Source organism: Sebastes fasciatus, chromosome 15 (assembly GCF_043250625.1).
Source record: "Sebastes fasciatus isolate fSebFas1 chromosome 15, fSebFas1.pri, whole genome shotgun sequence".
In the NCBI taxonomy this organism is placed as follows: domain Eukaryota; kingdom Metazoa; phylum Chordata; class Actinopteri; order Perciformes; family Sebastidae; genus Sebastes; species Sebastes fasciatus.
Genome location: NC_133809.1, coordinates 13,540,769 through 13,568,479, shown reverse-complemented (window position 1 = coordinate 13,568,479; position 27,711 = coordinate 13,540,769). Strand labels below are relative to the sequence as shown.

At 40.4% G+C, this 27,711-nt stretch overlaps 1 protein-coding gene across 2 annotated transcripts in view; it reads left to right on the top strand.

The window, feature by feature from the left end:
• Positions 1-23,575, top strand: part of rcan3 (regulator of calcineurin 3) — a 54,183-nt gene extending 30,608 nt beyond the window's left edge. For both annotated transcript variants that reach the window (XM_074661094.1, XM_074661095.1), the window contains 3 exons: positions 13,361-13,534; positions 15,586-15,757; positions 20,430-23,575. In XM_074661094.1, the coding sequence (XP_074517195.1) occupies positions 13,361-13,534; positions 15,586-15,757; positions 20,430-20,584 (501 nt within the window). In that variant the 3' untranslated portion in view covers positions 20,585-23,575. The remainder of the gene's footprint in view (positions 1-13,360; positions 13,535-15,585; positions 15,758-20,429) is intronic.
• The last annotated feature ends 4,136 nt before the right edge of the window (positions 23,576-27,711 follow it).

The window sequence follows — 27,711 nt, the reverse complement described above, 5'->3', positions numbered from 1 at the left end:
TTTCAATCTCCCTGCTGTGGACACACTGTCCCCGAGGGAACGGCGGTGTAGCGCCGCAGCGTCGGCCCCCGTCGATACCATTCCCCGCTCGAGCTATTGATCCCACTTTAATAACGCTTGCCCCATCCGCATGCTGCCCCGGCACTTATGCAGCCCTCACAATACACAGAAAGCTATTAATCATGAGTTGTTTTTGTTGTTTTGTAACACTGAGGATTTGCTGCTATGCTAATATTAATAGCTGCTTTGACAGACGCCGTGTTTGCCTGTGTGTCGTGAGTGTTGGGTCAGCACACACACAACCTCGGAGTTTATCCACTGACACACATTACCTCATCCTAATGTAAGTCGTCAGCAAGCTAACTGTAGGTTACAGTCTTTCATTGTGCTAAAATCACTGGCCACAAAGTGCCTTACTAGAGCCAACAGTGGTGTAACATCACTGAGCAGACTATGTATAGGCCTACATGCCAAAAGCATATTTATATTACAGATTAACAAAGTTAAATACGCTGGTTGTTCCAAACTATATTAATAACTCTGGCGGTCATCTGAAGCAATGAAAGGTCAGGCACAGTAAAATTAAAAATAGTATAGTCAGTTGGTGGCTATTTCTGGTGTTAAAGTGACTTTTAAGACAGCATTAATTTATTTCTTCTGTCCTCACTGTGTGTGTAGATCCACGGCTATGCAGCAGTCCAAACACACTCCTAATAAAGGTTGAAGGAGCGGCCCTTTAAAGCTTTTACAGGAAGCAATCGTAAAACTGTGAAAACAGTATTGGACAGAAAAATTCAATGATAGTGATTACAAATCAGATAAGCAATAAAAGGTATTGAAAAGATGACTTCACAGAGTAACGAGGAAACTGGAATCACATTACTTTTGTGTTAGCAACACTAGTTTCTATGTGTGCTCAGACAGAAAACAAGGTACATTTTCAAGTTGCATCATTTGCGCAAACCTGACTACTGACCTGTTTGTGTTTACATTTATTGTACAGATGTTATCTTTAAACTAATCCTAACTTAATCCAACACTAAGGGCGTTTTCATATTAGGTACGATTGATTCGTACCATGCCCGAGTATAATTGCCCCCTGGCTCAGCTTTCATATTAGTAAAGTTGTTCCGTACCCGAGTACACTTGCGTCATCATCCACGTGTATTTGTTTATGTTGAGATCAGCTGTTCTAGTGGTGTGGCATCATAGAAATACTTAATTCAAACTTGACAGAAACTAATAAAACTCACAAAAGCTGTCGTTGTTAGTCTTTCCAACAATCACTAACTTTGGTTTGGTAGAAATAAACTCTTATTTCACCGAGTTTGATATAAAAATATGCCGACTCCACACGTTGTCTCTCTCTCTCTGCCCGCTGAGCAGCTGAGCGACTCTCGTTCTTCGGAGGCAGACTATTAAACTAGCGAAATAAAATAACAAACATCGCCCAACTCCATCGTCTACTATTCTTTATGTTTTAAGGACCCTCTCGTCTGCTTTCCTGCTTCATCACCCACGGCCGTGCAGTTCAGAGGCTGAGATCGGCGCATGCTGCGCGCATGTTCAGATTTCAGAGGTGACAGGCGGCATTGAAAAAAGCCTGCCCTTTCACAACTACTCGCTGACTGCTAACATTACTGACGTTAACTAGCAGTCCACTTCCGTGTTTCGGTACGGTTGGCTTTCACACCGGGTGTGAACCGTACACGAGTACACATGAACCGTACTCCAGACCACGTACTCCATGCCCGAGTACGGTACGGAGCGTTCACACTAATCAAACGAACTGCACTTAAGGGTCAAGTGTACTCAATAGTACTGTAGATGCTAGTCAATATTTGCTTGGTCACAGATCTGACAAAAGGATGAATGTAACTGCTACAGAACTGTGTCGTTAGTGGTTGCTACTAGCAACAGAACATTTAGTAACAGGTTCACCGAGGTGTGTGTGGTTCTGTGTTTTAGAAAGAGCTCAGGGCTGAAAACGTAATGGAAACATCTTCATATTTTGACTATTAGTTTTACTTCCGACAGTGTTTGTAGTAATGTTTGGTCGCTGAAAGGTCTGCTGTGTTTTGAACATAATACATTTTCATGTCACAACTGATAGCTGTAACTGCACACAGACATAATTGCAGTGGAAAGTTGGCTCTGTTTTAAGGACCAGTAATGGAAAAAAACAAGGAATGTGATAAGCAAAAATGTGCTGGAACTGACATGCATGCAGGTATGAGATTTATCATCCAGCTGCGTCTGTTATCTCTACAATCTGCCTCTCTTGTCCGACCTCATTAGACTGGTTCCAGTTTAGCCCCTTTAGGGAGGACGGTAATTAAAAACGATGGTCCACACACTTAAGAAATGAATTTTCTTAATTATTCCAACATACTCTATTTTTGGTGTAATACTGTCCCTGACTCACCCCGAGGCTCCGTGGCCTAGTTCGTCGGTTTTCACCCAAATCCCATTCAAACACGAGGGTCTGGATTAGACTGTTCTAAAGCCACGCACGTGTCGCAGAGAAAGATGAGTGATTTGCCAAAGAAAAAAAAAAAAAAAAACACAGAATAACCCTTCCTTTACGTCCCAATTAGGCTCGGTTAAGCTTTTCATTTTGATCCAAAATGCCAAATGGTGTAATTCAACATAGAATTGGACTAGCTTGTGGATTACAGTCATGGATTTTGGTATCCGAGTGCCAATGTGATTTAAATACTGTACGAGCTTAAATGAGAAAGCGGACCAAAATAGAGCATTGTGAGTCGGTCGGTGAATTTAAATGCTGCGGCTGCAGATTTCTACACAGACAAAGCATGCTTGTAGATGCCACCAATGGTTATTTTACATTACTGATTAAGATGCTTATTATTTTCTCAATTAATCAGATAATCATTTGATCTATGAAATGTCGGAAAATGATCTGTAATAGGGCTGTCATCGATTAAAATATTGAATCGCGATTAATCACACGATTGTCCATAGTTAATCACCAATCATCGCACATTTTTTAATCTGTTCAAAATGTACCTTAAAGGGAGATTTGTCAAGTATTTAATACTCGTATCAACATGGACACAGTTGTCATGTCTGTAAAGGGGAGACTCGTGGGTACCCATAGAACCCATTTTCTTTCACATATCTTGAGGTCAGAGGTGAAGGGACCCCTTTGAAAATGGCCATGCCAGTGTTTCCTCGCCAAAATGTAGCTTAAGTTTGGAGCGTTATTTAGCCTCCTTCTTGACAAGCTAGTATGGATTCCTTAGGTTTTCTACTTTCATATGATACCAGTATCTTCACTCTAGCTTTAAAACTGAGGCTGTTACAACCTAAAAATCGAAAGTTGCATTAATGCGTTAAAGAAATTAAGCGTTCAAACGAATTTGCTTTAATGCATTAGTATTGCGTTAACTTTGACAGCCCTAGTCTTTAAACTGCTTGTTTTTTCCAAACAACAGTCCAAAACCCAAAAGTATTCAGTTTACTATCATAAAAGACGAAGAAAACACATTTTTTCAAATATTTTGGAAAGCCAAAACCTGTGAAATTTCAGCATTTTTGCTTAAAAAGAAGATTTTTATTTTGTACAATATATATTTTATTTATATCAATTTAACCGCCTTTGGTTCATCTCTATACTGAATGCTTTTTTGACTTCTTATAATACTATTATACAACAGTCTGTATCAGACCTCTACATGCTGCGCTCTGCACATTTAGTTGTTCAATGCCTTTCCAAAAATGCAAAAGCTTTTATTTTGAAATCAAAATTGGGGTGTGTGTTTAGTGTGTTTTCAGGCACATGGCTGATCAAAGAAAATTAGGACATGTCGGTGTGTTTCAGCTGATGTGACTTGTTCACTCTCACCAGTGACAGAGAACAAACAGCTGAATATTTGAGCCTTATTTAACTCCCTGAACTGCACAATGAGTCGACAACGACAACAACAACAACAATGGAAATCGTCAGCATGCTGCAGCTTTTGCGGAGCGTCACAGTTTGAGAGTCTGGTATTTGTGTAGACGTTTTGGTTGGATTCATTGAATGTTTATCCGTCATTGTGTTTACCGTGCAAACAGAACAGGATGGACCTGAAGCTCTACTAATTGTAAACGATCCCCACACGTCGAAGAAACGTTATCCTTCCTTTACATAAGATAGGAAAACGGTTAAGTCACAGTCATATGTCACAGGGTTACACCCAGCTCCGCCACTTGACTGATTCATTACCTGGAAGAGGTGTGAAGTAGATGTACTGTAAACACTTTTAAATTCCTCCGCTTCATCTCATCTCCTGCACCCAGTTCGCTTCGGCTCTGTTCTGTCAATCACTGCTGCTAATGCTGCCCCAGATGAAACCCTGTCGACATCGCCCAATAAAACCTGCGCCTCATCCCTAAGCCGACTGATCTTTTGTTGGGATGATTGTGTGTCAGAACCACTAGGTGGTTCTGCGTTTGCTGCCTCCCTGCGTCGCTGAATGTGAGTCATGCCCGCAGTCATGTCCTGTTGCCACCGCCATGACAGCCTTTCCATTACCGTCAGGAACATAACTGCCTCATTACCCAAGAGGCAATCAGCTGAAGGATGGCCCTGCAGCCGCCGCCAAAGTGGCTGCAGTTCACTAGCAAGCTTCTCCACATTGGATTTTTATTGTGTCGGCTTGCTTTCTGTCTCTTTGTTTGTCCATTTATGAGTCGTATTCTTCTGTCTTGATCTCTATTTTTGTCTTCTTCTTCTTCAATAGTATATTCATGGCTTATACTACATAATACAAAATTGGTTACAGATTTTACTTTAAAAATACAATTTGCAGTTCAAGCACTGTAGTTCCATCCTTTGTTTCTTCACTTAGAAGAAGTGTGGCACATTGGCAGCAGCTCATTTGCATTTTCTCCCAATTTTCCCTTCACTTTCTACGACCAGAAGCATTTCATGAGCCATCAAGAGGACTTTGTTTACTGTAAACTGTGGTGATAGTTGTACTCTTGCAGCAGGACACATGACAGCATTTTGGGTGTATGGGGAAATAAAAAATAGTGGTAAAAATGACACCTTTCAAAAACATCTTATTTGCACTTTTTGATGAAAATCTGTAAGAACTTTAAAGGTTCCCTAAACGGAATCGCCTTCCCACGGCTCTCCACATGACGACGGCTGAGTCGGTGGCTGGCAGCTAACGGTGCTAATAGTGCAAACAACAGCAACAGTGCTGACAGAGCTAACAGTGTTAACCTGCGGGGTGGGTGCTACGTTTCCTGGATGGCGTTATCGGCGGCAACTTCTGTATGAGCGCAGTGCAGAGCGGTGGCGATTAGCTAGCCAGTGCGGCACACCAAAGCCCCCAGGAAGGGTGCCGGGCTGTGAGGCAAATTTCCGTAGTGGCCAAACGGTGGTATTACACTTCCGTTTTCATCACGTAATACATTTTTTTTTAGGTTAATCAACTTCCCAGTATGAACACTTGAATAGCCCTTATTTAAATCATTAGGTCCTTGGGAGTGTCACTTGCCACTCAGCAGGCTGGTTGGGTTAATTATCTCTGAGGAGAGGCAGCTGTGGAGCCTAATTGTCCCTGATGAGGATTAGGTGATTGAAGCCTATATCAACCCCTGGTTTCAGTGCTCAGGTGCTGACTCATTGTCTCTTTGTCAGAGGTAGTGAGTGTGCTGTCCTGTTTTTGCTCTATCTTTGTAGGGGTGTGTGAATCTGCAGAAGTACCATGTGAATTGTGGGATTCGCTCACCATTTAGCTTCTTCTCAGAGCTGGAGTCTCTTAGAGTGGGTTAGGTCTGTGTGGCCTGCCTTCGCTGGTTCTTTTGTTTCATTTATGTTCTGGTCAGCTGCTCGGCAGCGGTGTTTTAGTTTTAGTATTTTCAAAATATATTGAGTGTAGGGAGCCTTCCTTTTAGGCCCGTTTTCATTTGGTGTTTCCCCTCTCCCTTTCAATCGCTTGCGATTTTTGTGGTTATCCTTCGGGATTAACTTTTAGATTCCCCTGGTCCGCAATTACGTCCCTCTCCCCGATCTCCTGTCAGTCCTAAAAGTTTTAAAATGCACTAATCCAGAGTTATTTCCCTTCGTCCGTTCATGTGAATGAGCACCAGACTGCGGCTGGAGCGCGGGCTGGAGCGCGGGCTGGAGCGCAGAGTTAAAGGAAACTGCACCTGCTCTATGGGACCAATGGATGCGAAAGATTGCCGGATGGTACTTTATCACTCGGCAGTCGGGCCATTTTGGCTTCATGCTCCACTGAACAATTCTCATAGGAATGAACAGGAGCCCGCCTCCAACGCTGTATCCAGTTCTCTTTATACAACCATGGGCACAACAGAGAGACTCACATGCGCTAAAATGCATGTGTGGCCGGCCCGGCTATGTCAACAAAGTAAAGCTTGGATTACAACGCACACGGAGGGAGAGTGACTTCAATCTCTGCTCAGGTAGACATTACTCCACATGGCTAGTTGCTGTTTGATTAATGCTCTGAATCCCGTATATAAAGACTTTAAACACAGAGCCTTAAGTATATTTCCCTAACGATGCATACAAGAAACTATCTCCTTTAGTAATTTTCTTAATTACCTTGGCTCTAAGCTGTTACTGTTTTCCAGGGGCCTCTTTAAGAAAAGCGATTTGCGAGCAGTTCTACAAGATTCTTGCATTCTCATAAATGGGTCGCAAGAATGGCAATTGTTCTGATTAGTGAAATGTGTCCAAATTAAAGTGAGAAGAAAAGATGTCATGTTGCAAATTGCTGCTTGCATGATGATAAAACAGTCCCCCCAGGCTCGCTCAGTTGAGAAACAGCGGGGCAGAGATAAAGAGACAGGACAGGAAAGGAAAGGAAGGGAATTTAGCCTGTTGAGGTGCACCCTTTAGGTGTTATGTAAAGGTGACATATAGAGACTTGCGGTCAGCCATAACGACAGCGCTCGCCGTTTCAATCAAGCCGAGTTGTCGGCTATTTGAGAGCTGTGACTTCACGCCTCCTCTTCTCGACTGTCTCCACCCTAAACACATCAGATATCTCTTGTTAGATAAACAAAGCCTGCGAGTAAAACATACACTTTAACGTGAGAAGCATGAGGGTGATGTTAGGTTTATACATTGTGTATTTTTCCCCCCCTCGTTTGTTCTCAGAGTATATCCAGTTTTCTCTTGTTTTCTGTTACCTAGTTACTGTACGTGAGATAAATCGTATTTTCGTCTAGCTTCTTCAATAGATGTTGTTATCTGGCTTGTTGAGAATGAAAAACAAGAACATGCTGTTCTCTTCTGCTCTCTCACCTGTTGTCCTGCAGCTTTCAGTCACTGCAAATACAGCAGCAGTAGCAGGTGCTGGATCAAGCTGTGTATGTGTGTGTGTGTGTGTGTGTGTGTGTGTGTGTGTGTGTGTGTGTGTGTGTGTGACTGTGTGTGTGCGGTCAAAACGACTCTTTCTCCGCCAGTCGTCCTTCAGTCGTGCTTCGATACCAACGGTGCTACCTGTCACTTTACCATACAGACTCTATGTGCGGATGGATACAGAAATACCAGCTCACTAATTGTGGAAACACAGCGAAGAATCCTGAACACATTGTGCACATCACACACATGCTTACTCACAAGTCTCACACACGCACACATGCACAAAGAGAACAAAGGGAGTAGGTCACCGCAGGGAACATTGCAATGGCAGATGAGCCGGCCACTTTTCAGCCCTGTGTAACTCAACACCCCTCTCCTCTTCCTCGTTCCCCCTCTTCTTCGTCTTCCTCCTCTCATTCCCTCAGGATGTCCGCTCGTTGAGACCACATAAATTAGTAATGAGCACGCTCACTTGTTACACGCCGAACGGCCGTGGGTGTATCAGCGTCAGTGGTCAAAAACAAACAGTACGTGCTATTATGGAACGTGATCTCGGAGCTTTCCCCACATCTCTCCTCATGCCAAAACAGCAATTTAGTTTAAGGAAGTACCCGCTGTGTGTGTGTGTTTTTGTGTGTGTGTATGAGAAAGACTAGCTTATCGGTTATCACACGTGGAGTTTGATGACATGTGAGTCATAGTAGCTGGCTAAGGCTCATGGAAAATTCACGGTTTGAATAAGGGCTTAAGTGGGCTCTGCAGATAGGCCAAACAAGTGCTTTGTTGTCATTCTCAAGCTAATTACAATTAAACCCAAATCAGAGTTTGCAAACAAACAATAGCTGGTTTAATGCTCTAAAATGTAAGTAGGAGTTAGATTGGAAATAGAGTTTTGGCCAAGAATCGTGCTATGAGATTTCCATGCTCCCCATGCACAGATCCAAACTTTTCCCCATCAAATTTGCTGATTATTTACCCAAAATCCTTAAAGCTGCACTAAGCATTATTTTTATATTAGCAATTGAAAAAAATACTTTGTGTAATGTGAAAAGTGTCACTTGTGGTGACAAACCGCTCAACTCTACGAAGCTTTGTAGCATTTTATAAACATGTTTTTGGGTTGTCTGTACGTACGTACCATTCTCATGAACGCGATATCTCAGAAACGGCTTGAGGGAATTTCTTCAAATTTGGTACAAACGTCCACTTGAACTCAGGGATGAACTGATTAGAATTTGGTGGTCAATGGTCAAGGTCACTGTGACCTCACCAAACTTGTTTTTGGCCATAACTCAAGAATTCATATGCTAATTATGACAATTTCACACAAATGTCTAATAGGATAAAATGATGAAGTGATGACATTTTGGACGGAGATGGATGTAAACTGCAACTCGACTGGTTGGCGGAGGCATACCTTGAGGCGGTAATTCTAGTTTAGCTACGTAATTGTTTTGGTTTTTACTGCTCACAACTTTACTGCCTTGGTTCACTTTCACCATTCTCATCAGGTAAAAGACAGCAGTTTTCAGTGAAAAGGCCCTGATAAACCGGCAGTACGCTACCTTTCCAGCACTAACGTAGCTGGTGAACATAGTAGTGCATATATTTTTGTCAGAACTTGGCAAAACCGAGCTTAAAAGATAGTGAATATTGAACTGACATTCATCAGGTGCACAAAAACACAACTTCAAATGAATGCTAATGTTGCTCTGTATCTGCTAGATGTGTAAATAAGCCACTAATTTGCTTAAACAAGTTTGCTATATCAATCTTGTAAGATGATAATATGTCAATAGCTGGGTTTCCACCAAGAAGTCTCGGGACTACTTTACAAGGAAAGGAAAGTCCTAAAACAGTCCTAAATTGATACTATAGTACTTCCTTGTTTTATGAATGAAGCGGTGCAGTTGAAACAGTGGTGCTGTGTGTGTGTGTGTTTGACCAGCGACAGTCATCCCTGCAAACCCCACCCCGAAAGTTCTTGTAATTTCAGAAAGTACTACCCCGACCGGGGCCTTTTTGGGGGATAAAAAGGCCCCAGAACTTAATTTAGACACTGGTCCCTGTGGACGAAATGCAATGAGTTCCTCAAAAGGTTCCTAGTTTTTGGGTAAAGTTCCTGCAGTCGAAACGGGGCTAATAGAGCTCGTGCTTAGAGCTTGTTGCACTGCCCTCAAGTGGTCACAAAATTGATTATTGCAGATTTAAACAGCATCACTGTCCATTTTAGAGAATACGAAAATCAAAACAAATTGGGTCACTAAAAAACTGTTCTGCAACAGGGTGTGTCCTGGTTTCTCTGGTATCATCAGGGGCACAAAACACCAAACAAAACAAACACATATAAGAGACTGTATTAGACTTTAGGGGTAAAGTACTGTACTGAAAGGGGTGCTCCAGTGATGATGTGACGGGGACTCACAAGAGAAACAGAAATCTGGTTTGCAGAGGGTGACCTTTTAACCTCTTTAATACAACATTTTTCACATGTCGTTTCTTCTGCTGTTTATACACAATTAAAGGGAAGAAGCTATTTGGTTAACTACTGTTTTGCAGTTGTCTGTCGGGATGAGAGAATCAATGTTAAATGAGCACACTTAACACTTGGCTGTCCCTGTATCGTGGTGAGTCACACTCTTCTCTCTCCTCTGGCTTTTTGGGATTGTAGCATTTTTAATTGCTCAGTTAGTCTGTAATTCTCCTCAAAACTCATAAAAGGAGTCAAGATATTCACACATTCCTGACTCGACCTCTTTTCCCCGCTTTCCTTGTATGGCGAACTCGAAACCTGACTAAAAATGGTATCACGAAGCCCGGAGGTGAAGCCAGCTCTGAAGTTTAGCCAGCCACCCTGAGGCGTTTAGCAAAAAGGGAAGACCAGATGCACTTACATGGGGAGAAGAAGTGGAAATAAAGGAAGGGGGAGGATTATGAGTAAAAAAGCGTTAATGTGCTTATTCTTGAAATGCAAATTGTTTCACGACAGTGTACACCACACTGCAGCGTAACTGTGTTTCACAGCTTGCACAGTCATTAACACCTCTGCGTGTGTCAGACAGGGTGATGGGATTTCTCTGCAGAGATGCAGAAGACACCCTGTATTTTAGAGCACATTCTCATACTGTACTAACAAATGCTAAAACATATTTGGCTGCAGTAAAATAGACTTTCATCAAGAACTGTAAAATAGTAGTACCTTAATTAATAATGTTAAAAACACAATGCTACAGGCTTTAAAACATATTTCCTGTTAGTTTCCTGATCACTAAAGAACAAATTTGTTTCAACGCCGCTAATTTCTTTAACGCATTAACGCAACTTGCGGTTTTTAGGTTGTAGCGGGCTCAGTTTTAAAGCTTGAATGAAGATTCTGGCATCATAAACATAAGGAATCCATCGGTACCAACCATGTCATACTAGCTTGTAGTGAAGGAGGCTAAATAACGCTCCAAACTTATGCTAAATTCTGTCAAGGAAAAATTGGCATGGTCATTTTCAAAGGGGTCCCTTGACCTCTGACCTCAAGATATGTGAATGAAAATGAACAAGTCTCCCCTTTACAGACATGCCCGCTTTATGATAATCACATGCAGTTTTGGGGCAAGTCATAGTCAAGTCAGCACACTGACACACTGACAGCTGTTGTTGCCTGTTGGGCTTTTAGATTGCCATGTTATGATTTGAGCATATTTTATATGCTAAATTCAGAACCTGTGAGGGTTTCTGGAAAATATTTGTCATTGTCTTGTGTTGTTAATTGATAAATATATACATACATTTGCATAAAGCAATCATATTTGCCCACTCCCATGTTGATAAGAGTATTAAATACTTCAAATCTCCCTTTAAGGTACATTTTGAGCAGATAAAGAATGTGATTAATTTGCAATTAATCGCGATCAAATATTTTAATCGATTGACAGCCCTATAAATAGCATAATATATATTTTAATCACAAAATGTCAAACAAGATAAGACCAGTTGTACAGTATACATATGTATACAAAGGACACAGGACACACAGACAGAGCCGAACGCTCATTTCAGTGAACCGAGTTTACAGATACCTGGTTGTGTCAGCCATCATCACTAAGCTGTCACTAATGTGCAGAGGCAGATCTCACAGCCGACACGCCGCCTGTGCTCCTCCCGCTAACACGCACCCTTTGCATCCTGGTGAGAGGTGCTGTGTCAGCCAAACAAGGGACATGTCGTGGGAGTACTTCAGTCTTCTGTTTCCCACTGAAAATAATTCGAGACAAGCACTGAGACGCAACAACACAATCATGGACTGATTTGATAGGGGCCAAAGTTACCAATCAATGTTGACTGCACACATGTGGCTCTCAGGACACATGAATAAATTAAAGGGAATAGGAAAAGGCAACAAACTTTCAGTCCAAAGTGAAACTGTTCAGTCCATCATCCATCTTGATTTTTGGACTGGGTTTCATAGTCACGTCTCCGCCTGTTCTGGGAGATGGTCGGCTAGGAGACAAAGAACAGCGCTACTGATTACTCAGAAACCAGCTCTCCTGGCGGCCTTTTTCCTTTCGCCCTCCTACTGAGCCGCTTGATTGAGTTCACAGCTGAGGAGGCCAATTTGGTGCCCATGGAGAGGACGGAGTAATAAAACATTGGAGATGTGGGAATATATCATATGGGTATAGTTAAAGACAAAGTGTGATGCATGAGGAGGAAGGGGGGAGTGATCGGAGAATGGAGAGAATTACACAAAGAGACGGAAAGAGAGAGGAAAGAGGACGGAGAGACAGACGGCATCAGAGAAGATTGCAGGAAAATGACGGGAAGTTGGAAATCTAATTTCCCCATTAACTCAATAGCAAATGAAATGGGTGCAGAGCAGTTAGAGTCACGTCTGATGCTCAGACAGAGGTGTCAGTGAATAACTTAAACCCCCAATTTTCAGCTCACCATGAAATGTCTCATGTTTTTTACCAAAAATATGGAAATAGTGCAGACATGACATCATTTGTGTTGGATATTTACACAAAATATATACTTATTAAGAATATTTGATTGCATTTTCTTCTGGATTTTGAAGGATTATTTTCAAAATAAAGCATGTAACATGATATTGACTGATCTGCTCCCGAGGACATTTTACCAGAAAGCAACCACACCTCTATGTTGCTAGTAGCTTTGCAACGATTAATTGATTAGTTGTCGACTATTACATTAATTGCCAACTATTTTGATAATCGATTAATTGGTTTGAGTGATTTTTTAAGAAAAAAATGTCAAAACTCTCTCAAATCCAGCTTCTTAAATGTGAATATTTTCTGGTTTCTTTACTCCTCTGTGACAGTAAACTGAATATCTTTGAGTTGTGGACAAAACAAGACATTTTAGGACGTCATCTTGGGCTTTGGGAAACACTGATCGACATTTTTCACCATTTTCTGACATTTTATAGACCAAACAACTAATCCATTAATTGAGAAAACAATCGACAGATTAGGCGACAATGAAAATAAGCGTTGGTTGCAACCCTCCTTGCTGGCGCTGAAACAGTTCGTCAATCGATAAGGCGATCAACAGAAAATGCAACAACAACAATTTTGACAATCGACTAATTGTTCAAGTCATTTATGAGGCGAAAATGCCAAAGATTTGCTGGTTTCAACTTGACAAATGTTTGCATATGTTACTTTTCTCTGTTCTGTATTTGTGTAAATTGAGCATCTTTGGGTTTTTGTTGGACAAAACAAGCAATCTGAAGATTTCCCCTTGGGCTCTGGGAAATGTTTTGTTCCAGGAAAGAAAGAATTCATTGAAAAATGAATACACAGATTAGTCGATAAAGAATGTAACTGTCAGTTTTGTAACCTATGCTTACTTGCTATTGATACATGAAGTGTGTTTTATCCAGATTAATTAACAGATCATATGAATTTTCTCCTACAGTATCTTCAGAATATCAACATAAATATCTTCAAATCCATCTCTTATCTCATTTTCTTTTTCTATTTTTATCCCCTGCAGGAGAGGTTCGAGGCGTTGTTTAGGAGCTACGATGAACAGACGACTTTCCAGATGTTCAAAAGCTTCCGGAGAGTCCGGATCAACTTCAGCACCCCAGAGGCCGCTGCCCGCGCTCGCATCGAGCTGCACGAGACCGAGTTCAACGGCAAGAAGCTCAAACTCTACTTTGCCCAAGTGAGTGTCAGTTAAGGGCTCTGGGAAAGGGCAGGAAGGGGGCCTGGGATATGGAGCGTCTAAGGAAGAGCAGTGATTGTTTACATGGGAAGTTATGTGTATAAGTTAAGTGCATCATTCATCGCAACATAGACTCACACACAACAAGGGACAAAAACAACTCTCCTCTCAAGTCCTTTCACTTCCTCTCTTCTTTATTCTCTTCGCTGAGCCACACCTGACTGCTTCCTCAACCCTCCAACCCTGCTGTCAAACCTCATCCGTCACATGATTGAACGCATGAACACATGAATTCTTGATTTCTCCTCCATCATAGCTGTGTGTTGGTGCGTGTCTGTCTGTTGCCTTTGGGGGAGAGAGGGAAAGAAAAGTGTTTCTAGTACAAACACAAAGTAAGAAGATCATATATCTTCTGTACTGTGATGGAATTGTTATACATATTATTAGCTCATAGATACAAAGATAAGATTAGAGTTGGCATGGATTTTATAATCTGTGGGTGAATTGATCGTTTTGGTTTAAAGTGGACTAAATAAGGTTGAAAAGCAAAAATTTAGACAGCTAGCTGGTTACATATAACCTTTGTCTATATTACAAAGGGCCTCTTACAAAAAGTGATAGACGAACAGATTTCCTCTTATTTTTGTGCGTATCCATGATTTGGATATATATTTCCATATTTTGTTAGTACACATTTGATTTCTGGGATTTACCAATGTTTTCTTATTTTGGCTTTTCTCTTAGGTAAGAGAGTACATTTTTACTAGTGGTCGAGAGCACTCTTACCAAGATAAGAAGAAAACATCTTGTTTTCACAGTTCACAAATTGTTTGTCTAACGCAAGGAGACAAGTTTTTAATTTGAGGTACATTAAAAAAATCTAATGAATATCATGTAATCAAATTTAGATTATTGTATGTTTTAGAGTAATTATAATGATTGGATTATTAAGTTTGTGGGCTAAATAAATGCTATTGATCCCAAATCACTATAAAAACATTTTATTTTATTTAAATTTAACAGTACCAGTAACAGTAGTAATATAGGCCTATGTCTATCTATCTATCTATCTATCTATCTATCTATCTATCTATCTATCTATCTATCTATGCCATTCTAGGGCATATGCCGGAGTATTTGCTCACGGCACAACACCTGCCCTTAAATAGTACTTAGGAGGCGTTACGTATGCTAATAATAAACAATCAGCCACACGCCTCCAATTTATGATCAAGTGGGATTCATCATTCAGCACACCTCGCTAAGAGCAGATTTATATGGTTAAGAACATCTGGAGTTGACTTCTCCGATTTTTTTCTCTTAACAGAAAATTAAGAGCAAAATATAAGAGAAATTTAAGTGAATGTTGCTGCATGCTGCATGTGTAGCAGGTCCAGTCAACCCATTGAAATACAGTCACCAAAGCTCTGTTAAAGCATCTGTTATATGTATGCTAGATGTCTTTAAAAAATACTCATTTTAAAACACAATTTAGCCCAGATGCCTGGATGTCATTTGGCCTGCAAATCAACAAACTCCTGCCTTCTGAGTCAACTTATAATTGATGTCCATTTTTATCACAAATACATCACCAGCCATGACCCCCTGCTGCACCTCTCACTACTTTGATGTAAGAGGATTAACGCTCAGACAGATTGCACATGTAGGTATTGCAATTATGGCAATTGTCTGCTATCAAAACGCCAAAATCTTCTCATGGGAAGGAGCCTGCAATTTGAGACTGAAAGACTGAAGCCGTGACTGCAAAACTAATGTGCTTTTCTTGCTCTTAAGCATCACGATTACATATTCTGAAAAAGTACAGGAACTTTGACAACTATCCCAATTTGACCCCTTCTTTGTGTGTAATGTTTCAAAGATAAAAAAAAAAAAACAGTTTAGATCAATTTGTCTACTTTCACTTTCCACAGGCATGAAGTGAGGTTGCAGCTTTATCCACCATGCAGTGTATTGAACCAGTGAACCATGAGACAGGTGTAAAGATTAGACAGAAACACAGCCTTCATCAGTTGTCATCTCATCTCCGACAGGTCCAGAGTGGCGACGAGGACATTGACAAGTCGTACCTGGCCCCTCCCCAGCCCACCAAACAGTTTCTGATCTCACCGCCCGCCTCGCCACCCGTGGGCTGGAGCCAGAGCGAAGACGCTACGCCCGTCATCAACTACGACCTGCTGTGTGCAGTAGCCAAGCTCGGACCTGGTCAGTACTCAGTAAATGTGTTCAACGAGCTTGTGCAGTGTGCTCATACTTACACAGACACACACACAGATATGACACAGAGGAAAAGGTGTGTAATGAAGGTATAAAAAAAAAAAAAAAATCTAATTTGAGTCACCCAGATAGAAACAGGAAATAATTTCACGCTCTTCAGCGGGGTGTTATGGAAAGGTTATTTGTCTAGGAAGCAATTTGACAAAGGAATTGGAGTGGACATTGCTGATAATCACTGTTTTATTCTTGACTTTTCCTGCAGGCATTTCAGTAAGGTCTGCGAAGCACAATTAGATCTAATATACTTGATCACAGATGCATTTGTATGGAAAGACTGCCATTACGTGGTTCTATAATGTAATTATGAATTGAGTGGCATTTTAAAAATCGATCTTTCTATGTGAAATGACTGTCAACATAGAATTTCCTGCTCCAGTGTTACTGTGCACGCGGTCTCGCTCAGGCAGCAACATAAAATAAATAAAATAAATCAGCTTGAAGCCCATAAATGAAACCCACAGCGCTGGCCACCATCCATCACTGTCAAGGGTGCTTAACCTTCACTTGCTGCATTCTGACATCTCTAAGGAAATATGCATCAATGCCAATATCTCTGTGTTTGTGTGTATGGATTTGCAAGGTCTCTAATTTGTATGCAAGGAATTCATTTTCTTATTGCTATTTATGTAGAAGTTTGGAGACATGTTTCAACTTCTTCAAACTGCTTTAAACAAAGCGGTAATAGTAATAACGCTATGCCGAAGATTTGAGACCAGACCAACATCGTGTCATCGCTGTGCTCCCTTTTGGGGGAAAGAAACACTGTTGTGTAGCGGGTTAACCGAGGCTTTCACACTGAGATGTGAGGCACAAATACGATACGTGAATATTCACTCTCAGTGTGGTAAATCACTAAATTACGATGGTGACAGTGACAAGCTATCGTTAGCTTGAGTGGGAGGCTGCTGCAGTAATACAGTCATACATTAACGTTATAGCAGCATCAGACTGTCGTCTCCAACTAAACCTCTGCCTTATAGATGTCTGGATAAGCAGGGTAAAGGATGAGAGTGAATAAGATTCAAAAGACAAGTAAGGGATAATGTACAGCGAGCCGGTCATTGTTGTGAAAGAAACCCCGACAGGGCTTCGCGTTGGGGTCTCTCATCACCCTGTTTCTTTCACAACAATGACCCGCTAGCTGTACGTTATCCAGCTTATTACACGGCTACTTACTGAAGAAATCAATAATTTGAGACAAAAACGGTTCCGCCAGAGTCCGACATCAGAACTGCCCCCATAGCAACGGTCTGTTATACATAGCAACGGTCTGCTATAAAGAAATAACACACCTTAGAACGCTGTGCTTAACCAATCTGAATCGAGTATTCAACAAAGCCGAGTAATAAAATGTAGTAGGAGTTTTATTTTGCAAGATACCGGTAGATTAATTATACAGTATTAGCCGATGTTTTCATTAGTATTCAGTTAACGTAACATTAACTATCTTATCTTTGTCTGGATGATTGTGTAGTTGTCATTTGGCATGTAGATCTGAAGGTCCTAAACCTACCCGTTTGTAAACTGTTGACAGGTGTTCAAAACACATCATATATCGCTCCTTTGCCTCTGTTAGCTTCTCTTTGTATGGGTATTTGTCTTTCGCGCGCACTTTATACATCTCTGATGATGAACAACTGACAGATGACAGATGAATAGACAGTTGACAGATAATAACAGTCCACTGTCGCAAAAGGCAATAAAGTAATCTGAAATTAAAAAAATGGGAATCGCAACAACAAACTAATGTAATGATTAAAATGTAGATAAGTTTCACTTCACCACAAATCTTTTTTGCAGTTCCCATCCTGCATTACAATTTTAGCAAGTGTATGACGTGTAGGCAGATCAGTTCAGCTCAGCACGGTTACATTTAGAGGGTTTTAAGATCTTTCCCAGCAGCCTCGTTCCCCAGTCGGCTTTCTCCGCTCAGAAATAATGACGCCTCTGTCTGCCTTCGTCGACAAGATTTTAGATTGCAGCAACCTTTATAAAATGTCACCTAACACACAGGAAAAGGTGTGTCACGTCCACAATGTCTGTCCAGGTTTGTGTACGTGGGCTCATGCGGATGAAGTGGAAAACTATTTTTTATTAATTTTCAATCAAAAAGTATTGTACAATGTATTTGCAAATCAGTACGTTTTACACACACTAACTAAATGGATGAATGAAAATGTGGTTAAAAATGGGGTTATAGTGATAGAATAGATATAGGAGGAAGAGAAGAGAATAAATAAATACAAATAAAACAATATAAATAGGGAGATTAATAATAGGTGAATAAAATGTGAAGTGTCAGAGGTCACCACTCTGACACACAACACATGGGAACCCTGAAAATATGTTAGAAAGGGCTGTAAATCTTGTAACATTTCTTATCAGATCCACGCACATTATTGAGAATATGTGGGTGTGGCAGCTTCCTTCCATCTCAGCAGAAACTGCACGTCTAACTGGAAAACATTACTTCTAAATTTGTATTCAGTTGAACTCAGTTATCTTTTTTTTTATCATCAACAAAAACATGATTAAACTTCCCGCATACATACACACACACACACACACACACACACACACACACACACACACACACACACTCACTGTCCAGCCCGGAGGACCACTTTGACACATTCTGCTGTTACCATAGCAACATGAGGAATCAGGAAATGGCTTTGTTCCTCGCCTCACATCCTGGCATCTGAAATCAGATTAGCGCCGGGGCTGCAGCACAGCGCGCTGACTCCCTCTGTCAACTCCCTGCGGTAACAGCAGGACTCTATTCACTGTCCCTCTCTCTGTTTGGCACCGCAGTGAAAAACGCCACTAGACCAATTTCCTCCTGTCTGCCAGCTGTCTGATCTCATCTCCATGGCAACTGTGATACAATCTAGCAAGTGTGTGTTTTCAATGTGAGTCCGCTGAGTTTGGCATCTGGACAAATGGCTGGACTATTCCAAGGAAAGTCTCTTTGTTTTCTCTTGAAGCCATGTGCTGACCTGATCTTCAATGCAACGGACAGACAGACAGACAGACAGTAGATTATTTTGTGCTGTAAAAATATCCTCAAAGTGTAACAAATAGTAACAAATAACAATAATAATAAATAAATAAAGCATAGTATTTCAACCAGAGCTGCTTAAGCTGGTCTCACTGTCTTTTCAGACAGTGTTTTTGGTCTCCCTATCAATAATGATGGAAGAAATATTCAAATATTTTCCCTAAGTAAAGCTATTAATACTCCTTTACAAGTAATAGTCCTGCATACAAGATAAACTAAGTAACTGATCATTCTGATAAGTATTATCAGCAAAGGTAAAATTACTTATTATTAGGGGCGGGAATCACCAGAGGCTCTATGATACGATATCACAATACGATCTTATTGCGTTTTTACATTTTTCTATTTCTTTATTTTGTGATATGCTGAGTATTGCGATAAGATATATTTTGATTTATTACCTTTTTTCAACTTCAAATTATGCAGTTTGTCAACATCTGTTTTATCTAATAAGACACAGTTTTCACTCTGCTCATCTCAAGAGTTTTCATTCACATATCTTGAGGTCAGAGGTCAAGGGACCCCTTGGGCCATGTCAGTTTTTGCTCACCAAAAATGTAGCATAACTTTGGAGCATTTTTTAGCGTTCTTCCCGACAAGCTAACAGAATCAGAATCAGAATCAGAAAGGTGTTTATTGCCAGGTGTAAGGGGTATACACGAGGAATTTTCTTTGGCTTATTGGTGCGAGGCAAACAGTATAATAACAAAGAATAGATAAACGTTAGAATAAAATAAGAATAAAAAATGTACAATTTACAAAATAAGCTATAAAATAAACATGGTATAAACAGATAGTGCAATATTGTCGGTGTGATATTCTTTATGTATTCTAGTTTCATATGATACCAGTATCTTCACTCTAGCTTTAAAACTGAGCCCACTCCTCTGAAAGACAGAAACGCAGCCATCAAATTGTTAAGAGCTCAAACAGCTGGGTATTGTAGATTTTTAGTCAACAATATTCAAACAGGGTTACATTGCACATTAGTTGGGGATTATTTTCAGCAGTGTATAAATACACATTTGGTTCTCTAGTGAGTACTTCAAAGTAAGAAGGACTAAATAATAAATAAATAAATAAATCGCAATGCCTTTATTTTTATTTTGGACAACAGTGGAGATCTATGGCACAGAGGTATACAAGTTATATCAGGCTTTGGTTACCCAGATAATACTTGTAGGATCATGTGTTGACAATAAGATAAGTCAAGTCAATTTTATTTGTGAAGCCCAATATCACATTAACAAATTTGCCTCAGGGGGTTTTACAATCTGTACAGGATACGACACCGTCTGTCCTTTACAGTACGCCCCTGTCATCGGATGAGGAAGGATGTTTAATGAAAATACAACATAAACTATCCATATGACAAAAGTTGATACGTATAATGTGAACATATATGCTGAGCAACACGACCTCCTCTCCACCATAGAGGACAAGATGTTTTAAGTACAGTAGTTGAATAAATGCACTGACTGAAAGAGTATTTCATGTAGAATTTTCTTTAGTAACTCCTTCCCCTCCCTCTCTTTGCAGGCGAAAAGTACGAGCTCCACGCGGGCACAGAGTCCACCCCCAGCGTGGTCGTTCACGTGTGCGAGAGCGATGCGGAGGAGGACGAGGCGGCGCGGCCAAAGCAGCAGATCGTCCAGACCAGACGTCCCGAGGGACCCCCCAAAGTCTTCAACTAGAGAGGCCTCCCCCACCGACACCGGCGCGGCCCCCCTGACCGCCCCTTAAAAAACCCGCAACACACCTGCCCTCTCTCTCTCGTCTCTGCACTCACGGAGAGCGTCGATGCCCCTCATTTCAGTTCAACTACAAGCAAAAACAAACCAACAAACATTGCTCGAAGATGGCGTTTGTGGGGAGCGCGGCGATGGAATGAGGCGGCTTGAAGGGGATGGATGAGATTCACACACACACTCATCACATTCTGCGGACAGCGTGGGGAGCGGCGGGCACGCTTTGCCTCCACCCCACCGACCCCACCCCTCCTCGTTTTCAGCAAGAGGGGGGGGGGGGATACCTGTCCCAACGCAGGCACCTGTCACTTATCACACACACTCAGCTCTCATTGCTAGTCCTGCTCTGTAGCTTGCTAGTCAGTTAGCTTGTTCGCTTGTACCTCTCCCTTCGTCTCACAGTCGTGTGTACAATAATCTTTGGTTAAACAAAGACATTTTTCTTCTTCTTTTTTTTTACAATAAATTGTGTTTTCAGATTATATATAGATATATATGTCTATTTTTTCTTCTTTTTCATCCATTTTCATATCTGCTGGTTTGTCGCTTCAGCTTGCATCAAGATTGAGTGTGTGATGTTCCCACTCTTGTCTGCATGTATATACTGTATTACAAAAAAGATACGTACAGAAACACAAATACTAACAAGATATATCAAGAAAAAGGAACCTATTTAACATCACACACAGCACGAAGCGTCATAGTGACTAACAAAGTTGTGGTGGCTGTTTTTTCTTTTTTTCTTTTTTCGCTCGTTTTCGCTTTTTGTCTTTTTTTTATTTGGAGAGGTGTTGTTTTTTGCTGAACTACTAGGTGTGTATTCTTACAATGTATTTGATACCCCGACACTTTTTTGCATGCTTAGTTACTTCTGTAGATGATGAGCTGAGGTGTTTTTTAATTGTTGTTCGTGATGACAGGGGAAACAGTGTGACGCTTTTTGACGCATATCCCCGCGCAGAATTTAAAGTGACGTCTTAGGGGGATAAAAAGAAGCTGAATGGGGTTTTTTTTCCGTAAGATTGACAGTTCAGTCTTCAACTTGATGGCAAATTTGCCATTTGTCGCTTTTGTTGGGATTCGACGGATCAGAGACAGTTCATCCCCCTCATTTTTCTTCAAGGGGTTCGGGGATGTGGATTTTTTGTTTTTGTTTTTCTGATTCTGTTTGTTGTAATTCACATCTCTAATGTCTTGTTTGATCAAACCCACTTTCTACGTGTCAGGCTTTCTTCTGAAACCTACGACTGCTTGTTTTGCACTGAGTATCTCTCGATATCTCCGAGCAGTTGCGGAGCTCTCGACCGTCAGAATACTGCGCTGCTTCTCGCTGTAAATAGCCGAGCGGTAGATTTGTGGAAATAGTCCTTTTAGATTTTCTAGTTTTTGCTGAGAAAAGGGAAAATTAGGTAGCCTCATGAGATATCAACCAAAGCATTCACTCACCCATGTTGTCATGACAACATACATTTTTCTCACTCAGAGACACTGATGTTAAAGTGAAGAAAGGAATCATATTTTCCCAACTTTTTATTGCATTATTTTTAATTTTATATAAGCACATATACTTTTTTTTCATCTAGTTCAGTGGAACAAATCTCAACTTAAAAAAATCATAAATATTTTTCCCTTTTTTTTTATTAATTCTCCCCACATCCTGTATCATATCAGTGTTTCACCTCCTCAGTTATTTAATGAAATATTTCAGCGCTTTAGAAGCAGCATGAACAAATGTTCCTAACAGGGCTTTTTGGGTGTCAGCGGTGAGTCTAAACCTTATTTGTCATTTGGCAGCATGAAATCTAAAAATACCTTTTTGCTATATAACAATATTAGTACGCAAAAGACAAGTCCGTCTGCATGTGAGCACTTTATCGTCAGTGTTTTGTTTGTTTCCTTCACATAAAATAGTCCTTCTTGAGACAAAGTAGGAAGCACATTACATTTCTTCTCTGTTTCTTTATTGTGTTTTTTTTTTCTTTTATCTCAAGCTGAACACCTGGTTAGCCTTTTCACCAGCATATTGCAGTGAGTGAAACACTCCACTTCCTTTTTGCTAGTGTGAACCTTGAAGAATTTCAGGCCTTTTTTTGGATCTATGGGAGTGTACCACTTGTAAAGGTGTAGACATGCAGTGCAGTTATAGGTTTTAAATGAGGCAGGATGACACTGCAGAGCAAAATCAATGTCTTTGTTTTTCGTGTTTGTCCGCAAGAAACATTCATCTTATCTGCTGAGAAAGTTCTTAGAAATGTTGGCAGAGTGCAGTTTTATTGGCACTAAAGTAAAGCTGTCGCGGTTATCTAAGCAGACAGAAGATTGGTGGCATTTATTATGATAAAGACGAAGCGGCGGAGCAGGAGGAAGACACTCGTGACGATTTTTTTACTCTCTGTGGTCATGGTGTTTAAAACCGGGTGCATTTTGGTCACAGTTGAAATGAAAATGTATATTTATGTACATATGCCAAGTGTTTTTGTTTCGTTGCTGAGGCCAGTCCCAGTGTGCAGTTTGTTACAGCTTCTCTTGGCAATGTTGTAATGGAGAAAAAAAAAAATACAAAAATGTGTAACAATAAGTCCTGAAGATGCTCGATCAAAAACCAACTGTCATTGTGTTGTGTTCGACATGGACTCTGTTTGAATGTTTCTTTTATTTCTGGGGAACGTCTACTAAAAAGGTCAATAATACCGTTTGTCACTGTTGTACTGTTTCTGTTGGAATATGAATATTGTGTCTTGTATTGTAGGAATCCAGAAAAACAAAGTAGCAAAACAAGCAATAATTTACAGTTCTATAATACCGGTATGTGTATTTTCATGTTCTGTACTTATTTCTCAGAGATGGTCTCTGTCTCTTACAGTATCCGCTTCTATTTGTGTAGTATAATAGCCATTTGTTTCACATAGAGAAATACATAAAGACTTATTCTTAAAAGCCATGTTTAGTGTTGTTTATTTTAGGGGTTTCTTTGCTTTAGGGGGCTACACACTTGGGATGCAGAATCTTAATCTGCATGAGATATATTCATCTGAAAATAACTAATTTTTAGCAGCCTAGTTTGTGCCTTTCATATATTATCATTACATTCAAGTCACAGAGCTAAACATCCGTTTTTCTGAGAGGTAAAATCAACGACACTTAAAGGAGCAGTGTGTAACATTTAGGGGGATCTATTAGCAGAAATGAAACATAATCTTCATAATTATGTTTTCTTTAGTGTAGAATCACCTGAATCTAAGAAGCGTTGTGTTTTCGTTACCTTAGAATGAGCCGTTTATATCTGGGAGCGGGTCCTCTTAACGGAGTCCACCATGTTGCACCGCCATGTTTCTACAGTAGCCCAGAATGGACAAACCAAACACTGTTAACTTTTCCTGCTTGGGCCGGAGTCGATAACGTTACTCGCTCCCGCCGCTGCCGCCACCGCTCTCTCTCTCTTGCTTCACCACTCACTTCCTACGTACACACACTACGCACTTGCTCTGCTCCAAATGACCTATACACTACTCTTACAACAACTGGCTCTAGAGAGGGCCATTTGCATTTAAGCATCGGCCACCGTAGCTCTACAACATGCTTGGTACACGGGAGAGGCTTCAGTTGGTCGCAATCTCCTCAACTCACCACTAGATACCGCCAGATCCTACACACTGGACCTTGAAGGCTGTGTTGAAGGAATTTCCCTGAATCATTTTGCAGCGAAAAGTTGAAACAGAATCAACTTTTGGAGAATTGCAACCCGAAGTCACGCCGCCGTGGCCACATAACCAGCCATTCATATCAAATGAGTACTTAAATGGGCCATTTAAGTGACACTCCCACCTCTCTGCACAACCGTGCGCTAACCGCTGCAACGCCTGGTATAGTGCCATTATGGGAGATTTATGAGTGGCCATCGGGGGTGCCCAAAACATTTTCCTGGTTTGCCTCTCCTGATGGTGCACCCCTGCCTTTATCACCGCGGTCACAAGTATTTAAATCGTACTTTATAATGCTAGAATGGTACAACAGTGGTACTTTCACTTGTACTTTGCACCTCATATTTTCCCCAACAGCTGTTAATATTCTGTTTGGTCGGAGCTGTGTTTCAACGGTAAAGACTCTGACAGCAAGGTCGCGTTAATGATTCTTTCAGTGAGTAACACTGGAAAATGACATGAAAGGTGAGGTGTGGCGGTACGGACGTGGCCTACTGTACAGTTCGGGAGCCTATTGAATTTCAGTATTTCCTCGTGTCAGCCATGAAGACAGATGACTGCAGATGACAGATGAATCCAGTAACAATAGATTTCTCTCATCAATTTCCTTCTGACAAACCGCACTTCATTATTACTCGAGGGGAGAAAAACAACAACCATGACTTGACAAAAAAAAGATGTTTTGCAACAACAGGTTGGACAAAAAGATATCTGAAGCTTATTGTTTTAGCAAGAAGATTTGTGCTTCCTGGCCTGTACAAAACATTACATACTGTATTTAACATTAACAAGCAGGTATGTGGAGGATCCAAGGTCATAAAGGTTACCTGATGTGTCACTGCTGACTTATTCTAAGTCAGCAGTGGTAAAAACAGTGGACGGCTGTCAGCACTTTACAGGTAGAGAGGATTGAGCAACAGCTGTGAGATGAGGCACACTGTGCCGCCCTGTATCTTCCTCTCCATGACACAAAAAGCCCTCTCTTCATGGTGTGGGGGAGTGGGGGAATTCCTCTTCACAATGACCCTTACTGTTGAACGTGAAGATGTTGTGCACCTGAGGGGAACAGATCAGGTTAACGTGGCTCCCCGTGGGTGTTAATGGGGCCAGTGCCTCCAGATTCCTTTAAAGGTAATCCAGGATTACACACAGCCGGAATCGTCTCACGCAGGAATCTTAAGTGATGCATTAGCCGTGAATTTACAAGATTATATACAATGAGTTTTTTAGTGAAGTGGCTCCTTAAAAGGTGCACATATAGTGGAGTCAACAGATACTGTGTAGTGGGTTTATTCTGACTGAATTCAAACATTTACCTCTGCTTTTTAAATTCCCCTAATGTAATAAAGTGCAGTGAGTGTAAACACTTGTATCTACCTCTGCGTATTTAGACTGAGTAAAGATTGGCTGCCCCTGTTAGACCTGCTGGTTTAATATTGTCAGGATAAATACAGATAAAAAATAAATGTTCTTATCTGTTTTGATAATAAAAATCAGTTTGTAATTAAGAGAAAGTATCAAAGGATTACAATGGCAATGTAATGTTTGTGGTTTCTAGGAAATTATGACACTTCTTTCAAAGGTCTTTTTATTAATTGTCAATAATCAATAGAACAGTCAGGGAACAGGGAAGTTAATTTTTGTTTTTCTGAACAACACTCACCTGTGACACAACACATCAATCAATCATACCTGACAACAACATACACACAAACAGCCACAGCTGGCCACAAAGGACCTAACTGATTCTCAATCATGGATACATCAAATTAAAATTGTAGAGAATACAACACAGGGAGAGTCAAAATCAAAATCAAAATTTTAAATATATATACATATATATATATATATATATACATACATACATACATACATACACATACATATACAGTACATACACATGCATACATACATACATACACATACATATACATACACACACATATACATATACACATATACATACACATACATACACACACACACACACACACACACACACACACACACATACATACATATATATATATATATAAAAATAGAAGAAAAAAATAATAAAAATAATAATGATAATAATGAATAAATACATTTAATTTAATTTAATTAAAAGGAAAAATAAGATACTACTACTGGCTACTCTGAGATTACTGTAGTGAGTTTCTCAAAAAATTACAAAAATTAATGATTGACATGAATGATGCATTAAGGTGTTTATCACTTTAATGTTGCAGCTGGTAATGGCGGAGCTCACTACTTTTATATCCTGCTGGTTAATCTATAATAAATCATAATTGACTTGTTTACTACTACTAATATTTTATATTAATAATCTGCAGTAACTAAAGTTATTAATTAAATGTAGTGCAGTAAAAAGGACAATATTTCCTTCTGAGATGTAGTGGAGTAGAAGTATAAAATAGCGGAAAATGGAAATACTCAAAGTACAAATATCTTTAAATTGTACTTAAGTACAGTATAAATATACAAAGTTACTTTCCACCGCTGGTTTTAGATAGCACTGATTAATTCTTAACCTATTATAATTCTAAATAAGCAATTAACAAATGATGATCCACCTGTCTTTTCACCTTCAGTAAAATCAAACAAAGTTTTGCACACAGGATGTTTACGCCATTTGAAACCAACACAATATGGAGATGCTATTTTTGATAGACACACTCTTCTCTTTGAAACTTGAGCTTTCAGAGTTATATAATGGTCTTCCACCACAGCTGAACGCAGGGACACAGGGAGACACCAGCACTGTATGCAGGCCACCAGGTGAAGCAGAACAATGTGTGTCTGCCCGAATAAAGGTTTAGTTACACTTTCTCTCACAAAGGCACAACACTGACTTGCTTTATAGTCGTTGGGCACCGACTCCTCGTCTCTGGAGGTTACAGGAGGAGACATCCTGACGACTTTGTTGGCGCTGTTTTGCTGAAATACTACCACTACGAGTGTGTTACAGGAGCTTGTGTGCTACAATACGAGTGACACAGACAGTAGGACAGTCAGGGAGATGATTCCCAGTAAACAACATGTTTCCCTGTTCAGTGGACAACTTTCACACAAATGTTGCCACACCGTGTTTGAATGGAGCTCATTGTCTTATAATAGAAGAAAAGAAAAAAATGCTGCATACAGTATCTTTTCTACTGTACTAACACACCCAGTACCCTTTGGTCAAGTATTGTAATTCAGTTAATTTTCAACTTACACACACACACACAAAACGCGTTTGTGCAAAGATGAATGGATTTGTGATAACTTTGAAACCTTTGTCTACACAATCACATGCACACACACATGCTCTCCACAAATAAGAGGTAATGATTTAATTGAAGACTGCATATGCATGCACAGGTGGTC